A 16,505-nucleotide genomic window follows, 5' to 3' on the forward strand; every position below is an offset into this window, starting at 1 on the left:
CTCGCAATAATAAAACCAAGTCTTAGGTTTGTGTCAAATTCAACTCTGATTTATTTAGGACCAGGGCGGCTACCCCTGGCCTCGTGTGAACCACTCAAACACATGTCTATATCTGATTGGTCAATAAGTGAGTCTGGCTCCTCACTATCAACCAATCAGATGATGACACCTTGGCACACGCTACCCGTGTGCCACTTTACCTACTTATGTAATAACTAAAGAAATATCTACCTACTTATGTAATTGGAGTTGGGCCCATTACAGATGGTGTACGACGCACCATGTCTGACCAGGACTGCAAATGGTCCCATGAAGCGGTGCTTCAGCTTGTTGCTGCCAACAGAGCTGACAGTGTCAAGAGGTAGGTGCCTCGTGTCTAGTAACACTAAGTCTCCCTCTTAAATACACTTAAGTTTCCTCTTCCATGTTTGTCGGAGTACTCCTTTTGTTTATCTTGGGCCGCTGCCATGGCATCGCGGACCCTGCTGACAACGCTCAGCTTGGTATCCATAAAGCCTGCAGGAGCGCAGCATCGAAGCTCATCTTGATCCGTTGCGTGACTGCATTGTAGTATTCTTCAGAAGTACGTCATCTAGCAACCACTTTGGTTTCACATTCGCGACGCTGCTTGCGCCATTTTACAAGGGCTTCGTGTGAGATAGACGTGATCTTGTGGGGTACCACTGGAGTGAGCAGTGGTACTGAGTATTCGCAGGATGTCTCCTCGTTAGGAACTAAGGGGTTAATGCGGTGGGACGATGGTTTCTAGTGATTCGATACAACTACCGAACTGTGGTGGATTGCTGACATCAAGCAAAAAAAGGCTTCCGCCATCTGTATTGACCCTGGAGTGAACGAGGAGGGCCAGGTACATCTTGGTCAGTGACTTTTCCTCTCATTTATATATCAGGTCCTTTTAGCTAACATCCAGTTGTCCTTTTTAAATTTTCTAGAGGCCTTACATTTTTCATAACTGCATCTCTATGTGCTTAAAAAAAAGGGGCAGCCTCAAGTTGTTCCTGACTTTCACTCTACATTTCACCAGCAGCCAGAAAAGCAGTTGAATACACTAGGTTATCAGTTCCAGCAGGCTCGCCACCTGCCTTGCCGGTGTTTTCTTTGTTTCAACTCCGAAAACCAGTACAAAGAATTCTTTAGTACGACTAGTACTTAAAGTGCAACGAAGCGCTGTGTGGAATCTCGTCAAGTCGACTCTAATCCTCGTAATCCTCGAGCTACCGCTACTACTATATCTAGACGAGGTGTAACCCGCGCTGCGATAATAAATACTACTTTGGAAATATAGGGCCAGGTCGCACTTAAGTACGTCCGGAAATATAAGGCCACCTGATTTACTTAAAAAATGAATTAATTCGATTAGGAGGGTGTCTGGACTGGACGAAAAATCGTACTTACGTAAGAAATAATCGTACCTATGGAGAAAGTGGCTCGCCTGATTGACGACAAAAAGACGGTTACCATGTTTCTTGTCACTTATCAGCTAGCTCTAATTTGGTTTTTTTGTTTTAAGAATAAACTTTTGATTTGACGTGGCCCTATATTTCCGGACAGAGGAAGTGGGTTAAGATTTATTATTGGCTGGCGATACAGCCCATGTTTTTAAAAAGGGTTAGGTATCAACACAATGGTGATCATGGATACATTTCCAGGTGCCATCCATGTTTTCTGGGAATAAATGACGAAGGTCCGGTATTTTACCTTATACATGTTTCACATGTTTTGTAACATGTCCAAACATGTTGTCAGTACGACGTAAAAAAGTAAGAGTGAAGAGGATTCTGTGTTGTCGGCGACACCTCACACCCACATTCGTCATGGGTTGAAACTACCTTACGTAATGTATCCATCTCAGGTCTCTGATACTAAAACATGTCAAGCATGGAAAACATGGTACGTAAACATGTATTGCAAAACTTAGCATCGAATTACTCTGCGTTTTTGCTGGAGTCACTAAAGTCCACCACACTGCGAAGGAGATCCCACGGCTGGCGTAGACAACCCGTCTTCGAATGATCTCTGGGTGCTTCCTTGTCCACGCGGCGCCAGAAAAACAGGCATACGAACAGACCGCAATTGCCACCGTCGTTCTGGATGGGGTTGTGCACAGCTATTATCTCGTACGGCTCCGTCATGCTCCGGACCACGAGCTCTTGCGCCAGCTCTTCCAGCAAGTTATGATAGGCGCGTTTGTCGAGACTGTCGTAGCAGTAAATGTTTTTTTTTAAGCTGGTTCACAGCGAGGCATGTCCAATGACTGGCATTGACGTTCAGCGGCATGAACACCCATTCCATGTTCGTAGCTGCTACAAGACTTAACGTCAGTGGCGGGATTCGATGGCCCTTATCTTTTGCCGGTGTGTGAAGCTGCGGTAGGAAAATTGTAGTGCTGGCACCGTACTTGGCCGACAGCGTCGCCGAGAAGGCTTGAATTAAATTGTTGTTGAACCAGCAGCCATTTCGAGCACAGTACAAATGCGTCCAGTCCAAGTGAAAGCCCTGGTCGAATCCCGGAAGGCGCTGACCAGGCCATGTTTCAATCATTCGTTTAGCCAACAAAGCGGCTTGGTCATTGTCAAAGAGTATGTCCACCTTACCCATCAGCCATGAGTAGCATTTTAAGCCGTTCGCGCATGCTGCAGACAAGCTCCACAAAAATTGCATCGCCATCAGCTGGCGTTGTGTAATCACACCTACACCATATATGTCTGCTACCCAGCATTCTACGCTTGCGTCCATCGGCGTACTGAGATCCATAACTTCACCGTAGGGTGTCCTGCGTTCAATATCTGCTAGCGCTTTCTGTACCATAGCCTCGGGAAGACGGTAGGGCACGCTATCTTCGGGAGGGGTTCGCTTCGTGACTGTGATGTTTCTCTCCTTGCGCCCGTAGTGTCGCGTCTCAAAAGTGTTCAAATACGAGCTTAGCTCCATCAGCGACGGCTGACTGCTCTTCAGGAACTCCTCGACATGCACTACGTCATCTGCTCGCAACGCATTCCGTAACTTTGCCCCCTTGTTGTACTCCTTCCTGTCGGCGTTTCGCTGAGCGTCTTGTGCAGCTCGATTCTTTCGAGGACGGCCCAGTTTTGGCGCTCGTGGATTGAATTGGTTGATTTTAGGCGTGGCTTTTCATGCTGCTTTCATCGCGCTTTTCTGTAAGTTCACTTCAGGCTTAGGATCCGCTGACATCGAATCGGCAGTTGTTCCTTGGGTCTCGGCAACATGAACACTACTGCCCTTCCCTTCATTGTTCGGATACAGCGACTTGAGTTGGGAGGAGCTCAGAATCAGATGTACCGGACTGCGTGAGAGGTAGAGCTACGTTTCCTTGGCGCAAATTATCACACCAGCTCTCTAGATGGTCCAGCGCGGCAGTGAACTTAGCGTCAGGTAGGCCAGTGAGCTTCGACGTGAGACGACTGAAGACACTCTGAGCGCATTTGTACTTGTTGCGCTCTGTCATCTGTTTCTTGTGAGCGACGTGGTCCCCTTCTGCGTGAATCTGTAGACAATAGAGGGTAGATCACAGTTCACGGTCCCTACTCGAAGCCATCTACATCATAGAAACATGGGATAAACATGATACAACCATGGTTATTACATTCTTGAAAAACGTGGTTAACATGGTGTTAAACATGGCAAGTACCTGGCTGGGATTGAAGCGTACGGAATTGTGAGTAGCGCGGCATGATGTTTTCGATAGATCATCCCATGTCGACAAGGTAGCTTCATCGTAGACGAGAACTCGCAAGTACACCTCCAATCGAACTTGTCCACGCTGTGGGACCGATCATCGCGAGTCAGTGTGACGTACAGCGGCTGGTCGTCAATAGTATAACTGCGTTGATTATCGGAGTCAACAGCAAAGTTGTACTCCGTCAAAAACACACCAGCTTTTTGTCAAGTCGAATAGCGCCACGTCGCCACTTAATCACGTGAAAATGGCACAACAAAATTCGCGCCGTCGGAAACATCTCTTTCAGAACAGCAATCTCATTCAGGTCCTTGTCGACCATGATTACTAGAGTCTCGTCCCAATCGTTCACAGCTTGGAAATGTTCGATCAGCTTGAGCATATGCCAGTCAGCATTGCGCTCGATCACAGAGTGCTGAACAGCTTGTCCGTTTTCAAACTGGTCCATGACCATAAATGTACACAGCTGGTAGTTGTAATTACATGAGAATACAAATTTCACAGTTAATACATGGCCAGAATAGGGTAACATGTATCAACCATGCATTCAAACATTATAAATACCTGGTCAAAACATGGTCAAACATGGATGGGTGTCGTACCGGCTGGTCTTGTGCGTACAGTCAACTAGAAGCAGCTCCGGAAAGCGATTGTACAACTTGCGCATGTGCTGCGAGCAGATAGAGACCACGGCCGTGTGGCCCCGACCATTCACTTCTACATTCGTCACGTTGCCCTCTGCCGCCATGCCAAACTTCAACAGCAATTCTGCTACTTGGTCTTCGTCGGATAGCGTGCTGCCTACAAAACCGATTGTTAGCCATGCTCGAATTCAAGATCCACATTGAAATACTACGTACCCGACTTCTTTATCTTGGCAACAAGGTTGTATACGTCCTGCATTTGCATACGGTGTGGCGAATTGGTACGGATGTAATCGTACAAGCGGCTGGATTTGCTGCCGCTGGCAACCATAAGCTCCACATCACGCATACCGGGCGAGCTTGCAGGTAGTTGGCGGACCTTCGGATACGACTGGTATATATCCTCGGATACAGGATGGTTGTGTCTGTAGAACGCCAGCTTCACTTGGACTCTCCACTCCTTGTCTGCTTTCTTCACCATTTGCGCCACAAACCGTACTTTGCACTCCGTTGCGTTCACGCTATGCGAAGGGCGCACGCCTTTCGAACGCACGCGATTCCTCCAGCCATGAGTGCAGATATACACCCGCTGATACGTGTCCATGGAATCAGGGACGAGCAGCATCTTGGACTCGGCTTTCCCGGCAAACGATTTCATCTTCTTAATCTGTTCATTGCGTAAGCGAGCGTTCAGCGTTTCTGACACGACCAGTACTGTCGAAGTGTCTTTCTGGTACTGCGCTAGATATTCCTCGAAACGCTTCCAATTCTTGTGAAACGGTCTCAAGGATGGGACGTACTCGAACTCCACGTTGCTCTCCATTAGTGTCCTCTTTCGCGATCGCGTACTTGTGCTCGTTCCAGAAGTATCACTCTCTTCTTCATTAAGTGTGTCATCAGCCGCGCCTTACACATCATCTGATGAACGCAGTAATTCTTCAGATTGCGCAGCATCACCGTGACGTGCTGTTTCCAGATCAGCAACGGTGTATTCGTCAAGCTCGTCCGTGGCTTGAGCTGCTTGTATGCCGTCATTGATAACACTTGAACTTACGCCCACTTCACTCTGCACGGGCGAACCAGAGTCCGCCTCGGCGTCGTCGCTGCTGCTGCTGCTGCTGCTGCAGGAAACTGCCATGGCTCGAAGTATACTTGCAGTCTTGCTCGTACGGACCATTGTTCTAGCAGACACCAAGCATATTCACAGCAAACATTGTAAGGTCATGGGATAAACATGAAAAACATGGAGTCCATGTTTTCTTCAATGCATGTACACGTACGTGATCGCTTCAGTGTATGCAGCACAAACGGCCCTCGTTGTCCACGTGCTTGCGGCGCGTGTCTTGTACCGTAACCTCACACGTGTTACTGTTAGATCCACGCAATAATAGTTAGCTTCCATAGCATTCGACGTACACGCATGACACACGACGTACCAGTATAGCACGGGAGGAGGGGGGGCGTATTCTGAGTGAGTGGGGGGGCGTATTCTGGGAGAGTGGCTGAGGTTTGAAGCCCCGGGGCTTCTGAGAAAATGCGGGTCTGGTGCACATACATCAATAATAGCAATGAAAACGGCAAGCAGCGTTAGACATCGTTGATCACGAGACGCGATACGTACATGCGTCTGCGGGGAGACACTACCTGAAGTTCAGCAGGCTGGGCAGGCTGGCAGGGGTAACGGAGCTTCGTTAGCGGCGGTGGGAGGTGCGTCACGTGGCAGAATGAGTGGCTGTGCGATTCGTAATTTACCGAGGGGATTTTTTTAAATTACAAACATGGTCACACATGGATACATAACAGTTTTAAACATGGTGATAAAAACATGGGCTGTACATTTTCCGTTTATTATTTCTTAATATGAGCCTGCCGAAGAGGACTTCTGCTATAAATGTAATTTATATAAGAACATCGGAAAAGGAAAATAAGGAGACATATTTTTCGATGAAAGTTATGCAAATGTGGCTTAATTTCTGCATAATATTAGTTTCTCAGAGCGTTTCGCGCTTGGATTCATTTGTGTTTCGGCAAGGGTCCTGGCTTAATCCTACGCTTACCGATACGTGCTGGTGCAGGTTACATAGTGCACTGTCGCTGTAAATGTCACGCTTGTAGGCCATGCTCTAACGGAAAGGTGTACGTATCGCGATGATGGTCCGTGTAGAGTCGTACAGTGATTCGACACGCACCCCGTCCTCTGTAGCTGCGTAAATTGCGTGGATACAAGGAAATTCTTCATCTTGCTACATTTGAATCGGGTAGGTTAACGAGCAGTGGAGTTTAAAATTATATGAGTATTTCAAATTGATAGTACAGGTAATACTTTTTCACAATCCAATCAGCTACTCGCATACGTACTTAGCAATGATCTAGTTTTCTACAAATGCGAACTTATGCTAAAGCTATCTGTGTACTGTAATATTTTTTAAGATTGCGGTACATATGTACCAAGACCGAATGGTGATTCAAATATGTTCCATGTGTCGGGATCCTCTGCGTTACGATCCCACCAAAATAAATACCACAATGGCGCTCTCGTCCGCTGAGCTTGTTGGGCGTATGAGCAACGGAGGCTGACGATGAATAAAATGACGGATCATGTGCGTTATTGCGGCTCATTCCTCGGCGCGATTTGTGTGGCTCTGCAAGGTAGAGTCCACCAGCTTGTCCAGCATGTACATAAAGGCTGGGTTTTCCTTGACCCAAATGATAAACTTGGTAGCTTGAGAGGGTGTGAGGATCTGCTGTAGCTGAGCTACCTGGGCCTCTAGCGCCGTGTTCTTTTCGTCGGTCACCTCTTCCAGCTTTTTCACGATGCTCAGGGTATGATTCAAATCGTCGCGCACCGTTTTGATAGCCGCTCGGCGCTCCAAAATCTGCCCTTGCTGTTCGTCTGACACCTCCAGTTCATCCACCAGAATACCCCAAAGACTCATGGTTGCGGTGGCGGATTCAGGCGCGGACATCGGGTCTTCCTTGATAACGTGGTCACGCCTGAGCATATCCACACCCTGTTCCACGGAATACAGACTCAACTTCGTGACCTGCGTGGGAAGAAGCAGCTCACGAATGCGCGACAGATGAAAGTGCAGCTTCTCACGCCTCTTTGGCCCATAGTCCGAGTACGTCACTTTGTACATATTCAGGAACTGAGCGATCTCTTGTTCATTCGCATTTCGCTGCAGCATCTCCCGCATCTGCTCCCTAATCTGCTGCTTCTCGCGCTGCTCACTTAAGATCGCCTCCTTGCCGATTTTCAGACGCATCTTCAGATCCATATTTTCTGCCTCAAGTCGACGTAGTCGTGCCTCATTCTGTTCAAGCTGCTTCGTCTTGCGCTTGCGGAACTCTCGTACAGACACTAAGTTTTTCACCCGCCGAAGCTGCTTCTTCTCAATATCGTCTTCGGCTCCAGATCCGGCAGAGGTTGGTGACACCGGATCGCTTTTCTTGCGCTTTAAGGGTCGTTTACTTTTCGCGGTGGCCGACGAGTTTGCTTTGCTCTTAGCTCTAGTGCTTCGAGTAGGCGCCTTTTCTCCAGCGCTCTGCGCCTTAGAAGTACCGTGTCCTCGTTTCTTCCCAGCCCCCCCCTTAGCAGCCGTCACCGACTTGGCTACTGAGAGTTCCCCCTCCTTCTGCTCTTCGGTGTAATCGTCGTCAAAATCTTCGTAGCTCGCGTCTACGCTGAGATTGTGATTGTCAAATGGGCGTATGTTCGGAAGCATTGACATGAAGCTCGATGTCGGCTTGGACGGGGACGACCGAAGACCCTCGTACAGCTGCGCCGCCAGCAATCGAGCGTCCGACTGCGCTGTCCCAGCAGCAGTAGCTGCTTCGACTGCTTGTCCTTTTATCATCTGCTGCTGGCCAAAGACCGAGACCCCCGCCATCATGCGGTCCATTTCGACATCATCAAGCGGCAGAATGTCGCTTACCACGTTCTCTTCGCCGTCGGTTGCCATACTTGCGCTCGTATTCGCGGAGGCCGCCGCGTTGTTGCGCAGCAGCCACCCGAAAGCGTCCTTCTCGCCATCCTTAAAAATGCTCCAATCAATGCCACTCATGGCCGCGGGGGTTCTCGGGTTGCGCCCGCCGCTGCTGAAACTAGCATCCTGTTGGTCGCCCATCAGTGTGGCAGCGCGCGTGGTAGACGGATAAGTTTCCCTCTATTGAGCGAGTTCTCTCTTACTGTAATTGTCTTGCTGCACGCGAGCGCATGTACCGTACTCCAGTTATCGTAAGATAGGCTTCAACAATTTGAATTTAACCAGGGCGAACTGATTCATGCACGTGAATCAGTTTGCAAGTGGCGCCAGCCGTTAAGATCGCCATTTTGCTTTTCATCCATTGGACAAGCTAAGGCAGCCAGCCATGCCGCTACCTGCAGTCTACGGAGCCGTGTACGCTTCGGCCACCAGCTCGGCTCCGGCCGGTAAGAAAGCATTGCGTCACCTGGAAAACCTGCCGCTGCTCGTGGCCTCAGACTCGCTCGAATCCATGACGACGGAGGGCAAATGGCTCCCTCGCTTCATGCGCCGAGCAGTTGTGCGTAGCGTCGCCAACCGTATCGCCGGTCTTATATTGGTGGGCACATCGGCCTTCTTGGCCAGTTGCATCACCACACTGGTCAAGGACGACACAATAAAGCTATCGGCCATCGAGGCGCTGTTCTGGCGCTCTCTCGTGTCCTGGTTTCTTACCGTGGTAGGTCCTTTTTGGTATCGCTATCGTGAGAATATCTCTAACTCGATTTGGCTTGTTGGCTGTCAGGCGGCCTTAGCGACCACCAGCACGAAGATGCGTGTGAAAAAGGAGTTCAACCGTCCGCTCACGCTTCGATGTGTCTTTGGCTGCATTTCAACGACTCTTACCATTGGTGTGCTGGAGAAACTGGCGGTGTCGAATGCCACCGCAGTCACATACGTCAGCCCTCTGCTAGCTTTCGCGATGGTAAGTCCCTCAGCTCGCTTCATTATTTTGCTTTGTCCGCCATATCCCGCATCTCCTTTTACATGTAATTGTTGCGATTTTTATTTGATCGTTAGGCCACCTTCTTCCTCAAAGAAAAACCGGGAGTTTTCACAGCAGTCTGTTCTGCTCTATGCGTTGCCGGTGCTGTTTTGGTCGTGCGACCAGCCTTCCTCTTCGGCAAAAGCGGGTCAACTGACGCCAAGTGGTATCACCGCTCGATGGCAAGCTTCGTGACTTCGAATCTGTTCGGCGAGTCGTTAGCCGTCGGATGTGCCGTCGTGGTAGCTTTCATGCAGGCGGGCGCTTATGTATCGCTTCGCAGCTTACACAAGGTGGAATATCTCGTTGTGATGCAATATTATCTTTTCACGATGACGCTCGCCGCGCTGGCGGCGATGCTAGGCATTCAGCACGGCAAGTTCAAGGCTGGAACGTCTCTGGAGACTTGGGGCGCCATCGTAGGCACGGGTGCGTTGGCATTTGTAGAGCAGCTCTTCCTCACGCGTGGATTTCAGTTTGATGGCGCCGGTGTATTGGCCGCCACGCGGCTCTTGCACGTTAGCTGCGAGTTTGCGTGGGGCGTCATCCTGCTGGGCACTGCTTTGAACCCATGGAGCGCCGGCGGTGCTGGTGTCACTGCGGCCGGCGTGCTTTTCCTCGCGCTTCGCCGAGTGCACACTCATTGGGCAGCAAGACGCAGCTTGAGGAGGATTCTGCAATAAGCAGTTTAAGTTTTTCGACTTGTAAATAAATACACACCGGTTCTTGTTTAAATTTTGATGTAGTTTGTGCTTTCAAACTTAGCCCCCCCCTCCAACTACAAATCAAAGTCGATGGAGACTGCATCTTCCTCGAAGCGACCGCGTTGTCGCTCCGAGCTAGCGCCGGACAAGAATGCGTACATACACTACTCTCGCAGTCACCGTGATGGAGTAGTAGCGGCACATCTGTCGTGGTCCGTTCAGCAGGTCTCGTCGGAGCTGGGGCGGCAATGGAAAGCTCTAACGGCTGCTGAACGCAAGTCCTGGATCGAATTGGCGCAGTTTGACAAGGCACGCTTCCACACTGAAGCTTGCCAACAAATTCGCAAGCAGCAAGCAGATGGCGTGAGTTTAATATATGAGTACCGGTAGTGCTTTCCATCACTGCAATGAAGAGACTGATGAAACCATGCGACTGTGTGTTTCCCGTTCGCATGTACCAGCAACCGGCGCAACTTTCGATTAAGCGAAAGAAGCAGGCGAATGAGCCACGGCAGCCTGACACAGCCTACATTTGTTTCTGGAAGAGCCGACGACCAGAGGTGGTAGCTGCCAACCCGTCGCTCGGTGCACAGCTCGTTTCGAAGGAAGTTGCGAGGCAATGGAGAGCTCTGTCGGACAGTGAACGGCAAGTATGGGAGGACATGGCTACAAAAGACAAGCTTCGCTTTCAGGAGGAAATTGCACGTATGCACCCGACGCTGGCGGCAGCCCCACAAAGCCTGTCTGCGGTGTCAGCCCCCCTAAAAGACCCCTTCGCCCCGAAACCGGCGAAGACAGGCTTTCAGCTATTCATGAGCCACAACCGCGAGAGCTTCACACTGTTAAACATGACGATCAACGATTTCCGCACTGAGATGAGTCAGCTTTGGAAGCGTCTCAGTGATGTTGACAAGAATGAGTGGTATGAGTTGGCTACGCAAGACGAGCAACGATATGAGCGAGAGGTGAACGCCTACAAACTGCCTGCCTACATGAACTCAGAAGCTCAACGCGCGCACGAGCGTATTGACGAGCTTAAGGGCTTAACTCGTGGCGATCCACGCGCACCGCGACTGCCCAGAAACTCGTATAGCGTGTATTTGTCGACAAAGCGGCAAGAAATGGCAGCTCAGCACCCAAACCATAAGAATTCCCAAATTATGCGTGAAATAGGCATTGCGTGGAAGGCATTGAGTGACGTCGAGCGCGCTTTGTATCAGCGCAAGGCTGAAGAGGATGTGGAGCGCTTCCGTGCAGAAATGGAGGCTCATCTAGCACAGCAGCAGGAGGGTCACCATGGTGCCGGTCATTCGGCAACGAGGAGATCACGAAAGCGGAAGGAGCGAGAAGAAGAAGCACATATTCAAGCAAATCACGATCAACATGATCAGCAACTATCTGTTGTGCATGAAAAAGTTAAAGCACGGGTAGTCGGACGCAAGCAGCGGAAGGTAATACCTCCACGACGCCCTAAGACAGCCTACAACCTCATGTATATGTCGAAGCGTACAGAGCTACTAGCGACGTATCAGATGTCCCACAACGAATGCTCAGCCCTCTGCGGTCGCCTGTGGCGTCAGATGCCGGAGGAAGAGCGCGAGCCATACAAGCGCATGGCTGCTGAAGACAAACGTCGGTACGAGGTTGAACTGGAAATCTACAGTGCGGAGGTGAGCCAATCCAGTGAGGGAGTGCTGCGCGACTCTGCAGGATGTTGCTACTTTTTTTAAGCCAAATGTCGAGAGAGTGAGAAGATCACAAAGAATGAAGCAGCCGCAATTTGGCGTGGCATGTCAGAGCAACATCAGTTATTGTGGACCGACCTTGCGAGTGATAATCAGCTACCCGGTGCTAGCATGTTTGAGGAGCAAACAGAAGAGCCGGGGCATCTTGAAGCGCATGAGAGGCTGCTCTGATTATCGATGGAAACTACATTGGAACGAATTCAGTTACTTCATCTGTCAGAGATCTACTCTGAGTCACATGGGCAAGACAACGGACAGGAAGTACGAAACCACTAGTCCGGTGTGCTTTCGAGTGAGTGGTATCTATATATACGTTTAAGGGCAGGCGACTCATATTGCTACGTGAAACGAATCAAAACGAGTTATCTGCACGGGCTTGTCGTCCTGCGAGTAGGAGACTGAGACCTAGCGACTATGAATAGTAAGCTCCGTCGTACCGCAGCGGGGTTTGAACCTCTAGGTGGGGTAAGTTAAGATATGGATTCGCAGAGAAGCCAGTCTGCGCGTTGGTTTTGATTTATATCCAGCCACACTTCGATGCGTAACTGCTCGCGGACTTAATGCCTTCCGCTGTGTGCGCTCGTCTTCATACTCCAGCGGATAGAGTTAGAGTACGAAACGAACCAAGCACCCAGCTTTGAATATCTTTCTTGGATCGACAAAGCTCACTTCTCAAGTTGGCGACCGTCGCCCAATCCACCGGAATTCAGCATCAGTATCTTAGACGATAACGCATTAGAAAAACAGCTCGTCGATGCTTCACGACCCGACCTCGTATTCAAGACTCACGTCATTCTCCCCTGCAGCATCTCCAAGTCCAACTGACAGTGTTAAGTCAGCAGGCTGCAGTCCTTCTTTTCTACCCATCACAACTCCAGCCATGGCTAAGCTGTTCGATGGTGACTTCAATAACTCGAACTCACCAGCTATTGTTCCTCTCGTGTCGTCGGCTAGCGTACCCCCATTAGACTCTAATTTAGAGATGTCGCTTGAATCATCGACTCTAAAATCCTCAGTAATGACAGCCTCTACTCCAGCACCATCCAACGCGACTCACCAAAAGGGACAGACAGGCATGAACGGTGGCCGCTGGACGGAGCTAGAACATCAGAGCTTCCTTGCGGGATTGAGGCTCTACGGCCGTGAATGGAAAAAAGTGGCGGCAAAGATCAAGACTCGCACGTCTGCGCAGATTCGTAGCCATGCACAGAAGTACTTCGCCAAGCTCGCGCGCGATGACGAAATGCGAAAGCATAGCGGGCTGTCCATGGTCATGTCTGGGCCTGTCGGATATTTCAGCGATGGTGGCTCCTCCATCGCCCAGAACAGTGGGGACGACGAAGATGATGGATCCGATGTAAGACAAATGGCCCGCGGTCGCTCAGCAGGACAAGCCAAAGGAACTGCTGCTATCTTGATCGCTTCGATGGACTCAGCTGCTAGTAAGCTTTACAAGCAGGCAGCGACGGCAACTAAAAAAAGATCGCGAGCAGTGGCGACAGGCTTTGAGGATCAGTTCGGAATGAACTCGACCCCCTTACGATTCCCCTACAAGCTTCAGAAACGAACAGAGGACGCCGTAAGTGTGGAAAATCTTCCGTCGCAGGAAGAGCTACTCGCGACGGCGTCTCCAAATCTTCGCCACCGACTATCCAGCCTCATTGAAGCAGAATTGTGTGCTCTTCAGGTCCTCTCATGCTATGCCATGCTGCAGCAGCAAGATCAATTCTCAACTCCAATACAGAAAGCCAAACGGCAAGGCAGACCACGCAAGCTAGCGACAGTGACCGCTACCGCCACCGCCACCGGAAGTACCACAGCGTCGTCGCTTGGCCTATATATGCTATCTACGGAGCATATTCCACCGACGTCGTCGATCTATTAAAGTATCAGATACAAGGTACTTTGTAGTGAGATCGGCAGACAGAAACTATGTACCTGTTGCACTAGTTGTACAATTTTTTACAGCAGCAATGCGATTAATACATGCACACCAAAGCGAACCCCGCAAACTTTATATTCTTCACTAAGCCTTCGTCATCGATTTTCTCCCGCCTTCATGCTTGAGGTTCTTCTTGTTGAGCTTTGAGGAAAAGTTCCAGCACGGTTGCAGCAGCAGAGCGAGGGCTATAAAACCATGATCCAGATCCTTCTTCATCTTTTCAGCTATAAGTCGCACAGGAGCACTGCGTGATACAGATCGCATGAGTTGCTCGTATAGCTGGTTCCACATCCAATTCGAGCTTTGCGTATTGCGCTTCTGAGCGATCTGCGGACACACGGGTGTTACCACCCATACACAATGGTCTGCGTTTTCTCAAACGGTATGCTTTACTGTACCTTATCAAGCTCACCCATCGTCTTTCGGTATTCCTCAGCAATCGCCCATACTTATCGATGCCTTTCTTCTCCAAAGCAGATATCATTTTTACCTACACAGGCAACGCTTGATTAAAAATTCGCTGCGTAGAGAAAAAGATAGCTTACTTATGGTTCCCAATCAGGATCTATCCTGCGCATGAGGTGCATTGCATGCATGTAGTCCACCGCAGTATGCTTCGCCGGTCTGTCGCGTTCGCAATCATCAGCGGGAGGGCAAACGCATCTTCTTTTAGCAACCTGCGTACCCTGTCAGCTCTCCGTCGGCTTTGTTAACCACGACAATGTCGGCAATCTCCACAATGCCCTTCTTTTGGCCTTGGAGGTCATCACCACCAGCCGGAGATACCAGCAGCATGACCAATGGTCAGACCGTATCTACTGTGTCATCGATCACGATCTCTGACTGACCCTCTACGAGGATGATATCGTATCCGCCAGCCTCACAGAGCAGAACAACTTCGTTCGTATGCTGTGCCACGCCGCCCAACGTACCGCGCGAAGGTGATGGACGAACGAACGCGTTAGGGTCGTTGGATAGTTTTTCCATGCGAGTTTTGTCGCCAAGAATCGAGCCGCCCGATCGTGAAGATGACGGATCTGACAGCAGAACAGGCGATAGATCAGCACAAAATCGATTTGTAAAACTACTTCACTGCAGAGCATACCTTTAGCGAGACCGCCACCTTATGGCCTTGCGCGGTGAGAAATTGGCCTAGCGTCTCGATAAACGTGGACTTTCCAGCACCTTGTGGCACAGCGATGCCAAGTCGGATTCCGACTTGGCATCGCTGGGCCTCCGACTCGGAAGGATGTCAACCCCGCCGGGTCGACATGCGCGGGCTTCCGCGATCTGCGCTGCGTGAGTACACTGTCCAGCAGTAGCTCCGCCTGCTCTTCGTCCCTCTTCAGTGTTGACTCGACTGTCATTCATTCGTTTACAGCAAGTCGATCAGCTCTATTGATAGTTATTTTAGGAATATTGCAACAATGCAATAATTGCATTGCAAGGCCAACTTCAAGGAGACCGCTCATACCCAACGTGATGGACCTGCTGAGAGCTGTGCGATTTCCCTGCAATACGCCGTCCACCAGTCGCTGCGTCATTGGCCGCATCTCTCGGGCAAATGCCACAGAGACACTGAGCAAACGCACCCTGGATGCAGATGAAGTAGATCGTGGCACTCTCGCCACAATCGCGCCGCAGGGTCGCCCAACGACGCGCCTCATTCTGTACTGCCGTCGGCTTGCGTTTTCACTACATCGGGTCCCGACTAACTGCGAGCATGTTGAACTTGCTATTATGTTCACTAGGTTTCGTGTGTGTCCACACTTTGGTTTTAATCACTCGGAATTTGTATGGGCTAGGGTAGTAGTCAGTTGCATTAGCAAACGTTTCTCACTTGGAGACGCAGCCAACTCGAGGGTCAGCACCGTAGCAGGCTTTCATTTCCACGAACACCAGCCCAGTGACAGCACGTACGATCGAAGCGCTATTTGAGCCCAGCGCCGCCAGCCCCCAGAACCACCTCCCTCTTCATTCCTAGAGCTTTGCTGCCACCACTGATTCCAGCATGGGGCAAGGATTATCCCATAACGGTATGCCCAGCGGCGGGGACTTCTATGGGGCCCCTATCTACGCGACCAGCCTCAGCCATGACCGGCAGACGGAGGTTCGCGTAAGTGGAGACTCGGATACAGTACAAATCGGCCCACGCGCGCAATTACCGTATCTGGAAATGCCCGGCATGCGCAAGCAGGATTTCTTCCGACGGTTAGGCCTGGTGGTCAAGACCCGCGGCAGCCGAATCACGCAGAACGCCGAGGTTGTGATCGCCGACTTTTACAGACTAGACGGGAAGCGCTTCGTTCCACGGGATCACGGGCAAGGACCGCAGCCTACGGACTGGCACGGACTCAAAGGACCCGCTGAGGCCAGTTGCGGCCTGCGCGCTGGGGACACGCTCTACGCTATCAACCACCGACTGGTTATGAACAAATCCAAGGGGCAGGTACTTCGGCAGATCAACTCCCTGCTGGAGAAGGGCGACGGCACGGCTGTCGTCCTTACATGGAAACATACAGACGAGGTTGATGTCGTGTCCTGGGAAAACGAGTTGTGCATGCCACCGCCTGAAGGCGTATACACGCAGATGGAGAACGAGTGGGGACCTGCGAGACCAAGCAAGATCTCATCTGTCTCCATCTAGCAACCAGGCCTGCTCCTCCCCCATGTTTGAGCGCGTGATACAGCCACGACCCGCCTCACCAACGAACGACAATCCAGTTTTCACTTTTTAATCTTTTT

General features: G+C 50.5%; 8 protein-coding genes across 8 annotated transcripts; 4 read left to right on the plus strand and 4 right to left on the minus strand.

Moving 5' to 3' along the window:
• Positions 1–1,946: 1,946 nt before the first annotated feature.
• Positions 1,947–2,688, minus strand: PITG_17482 (uncharacterized protein; the record flags this gene model as incomplete). The annotated part of the gene is made up of 2 exons (XM_002896500.1): positions 1,947–2,180; positions 2,257–2,688. The coding sequence occupies 2 exons, from the start codon at positions 2,686–2,688 to the stop codon at positions 1,947–1,949; spliced, it is 666 nt and encodes a 221-aa protein (XP_002896546.1).
• A 4,286-nt stretch (positions 2,689–6,974) lies between these two features.
• Positions 6,975–8,423, minus strand: PITG_17483 (uncharacterized protein; the record flags this gene model as incomplete). Its single annotated transcript, XM_002896501.1, has 4 exons — positions 6,975–7,867; positions 7,922–7,934; positions 8,043–8,165; positions 8,235–8,423. The coding sequence occupies 4 exons, from the start codon at positions 8,421–8,423 to the stop codon at positions 6,975–6,977; spliced, it is 1,218 nt and encodes a 405-aa protein (XP_002896547.1).
• Positions 8,424–8,730: 307 nt separating this feature from the next.
• PITG_17484 (Drug/Metabolite Transporter (DMT) Superfamily) lies at positions 8,731–10,052 on the plus strand (the record flags this gene model as incomplete). Its single annotated transcript, XM_002896502.1, has 3 exons — positions 8,731–9,063; positions 9,130–9,309; positions 9,405–10,052. 3 exons carry the CDS (start codon positions 8,731–8,733, stop codon positions 10,050–10,052), a joined length of 1,161 nt encoding a protein of 386 aa, XP_002896548.1.
• Positions 10,053–10,163: 111 nt separating this feature from the next.
• PITG_17485 (uncharacterized protein) lies at positions 10,164–11,907 on the plus strand (the record flags this gene model as incomplete). The annotated part of the gene is made up of 4 exons (XM_002896503.1): positions 10,164–10,436; positions 10,535–11,378; positions 11,442–11,786; positions 11,873–11,907. The coding sequence occupies 4 exons, from the start codon at positions 10,164–10,166 to the stop codon at positions 11,905–11,907; spliced, it is 1,497 nt and encodes a 498-aa protein (XP_002896549.1).
• Positions 11,908–12,503: 596 nt separating this feature from the next.
• PITG_17486 (uncharacterized protein) lies at positions 12,504–13,703 on the plus strand (the record flags this gene model as incomplete). Its single annotated transcript, XM_002896504.1, has 1 exon — positions 12,504–13,703. The coding sequence occupies one exon, from the start codon at positions 13,341–13,343 to the stop codon at positions 13,701–13,703; it is 363 nt and encodes a 120-aa protein (XP_002896550.1).
• Positions 13,704–13,875: 172 nt separating this feature from the next.
• Positions 13,876–14,555, minus strand: PITG_17487 (uncharacterized protein; the record flags this gene model as incomplete). Its single annotated transcript, XM_002896505.1, has 5 exons — positions 13,876–13,901; positions 13,955–14,087; positions 14,173–14,250; positions 14,366–14,384; positions 14,446–14,555. The coding sequence occupies 5 exons, from the start codon at positions 14,553–14,555 to the stop codon at positions 13,876–13,878; spliced, it is 366 nt and encodes a 121-aa protein (XP_002896551.1).
• A 28-nt stretch (positions 14,556–14,583) lies between these two features.
• Positions 14,584–15,449, minus strand: PITG_17488 (uncharacterized protein; the record flags this gene model as incomplete). The annotated part of the gene is made up of 5 exons (XM_002896506.1): positions 14,584–14,597; positions 14,645–14,844; positions 14,930–14,988; positions 15,032–15,120; positions 15,235–15,449. The coding sequence occupies 5 exons, from the start codon at positions 15,311–15,313 to the stop codon at positions 14,584–14,586; spliced, it is 441 nt and encodes a 146-aa protein (XP_002896552.1).
• Positions 15,450–15,657: 208 nt separating this feature from the next.
• On the plus strand, positions 15,658–16,407 carry PITG_17489 (uncharacterized protein; the record flags this gene model as incomplete). The annotated part of the gene is made up of 1 exon (XM_002896507.1): positions 15,658–16,407. One exon carries the CDS (start codon positions 15,772–15,774, stop codon positions 16,405–16,407), a length of 636 nt encoding a protein of 211 aa, XP_002896553.1.
• Positions 16,408–16,505: the final 98 nt, after the last annotated feature.

Source organism: Phytophthora infestans, genomic scaffold (assembly GCF_000142945.1).
Source record: "Phytophthora infestans T30-4 supercont1.58 genomic scaffold, whole genome shotgun sequence".
NCBI classification, from domain to species: Eukaryota; Oomycota; class Peronosporomycetes; order Peronosporales; family Peronosporaceae; genus Phytophthora; species Phytophthora infestans.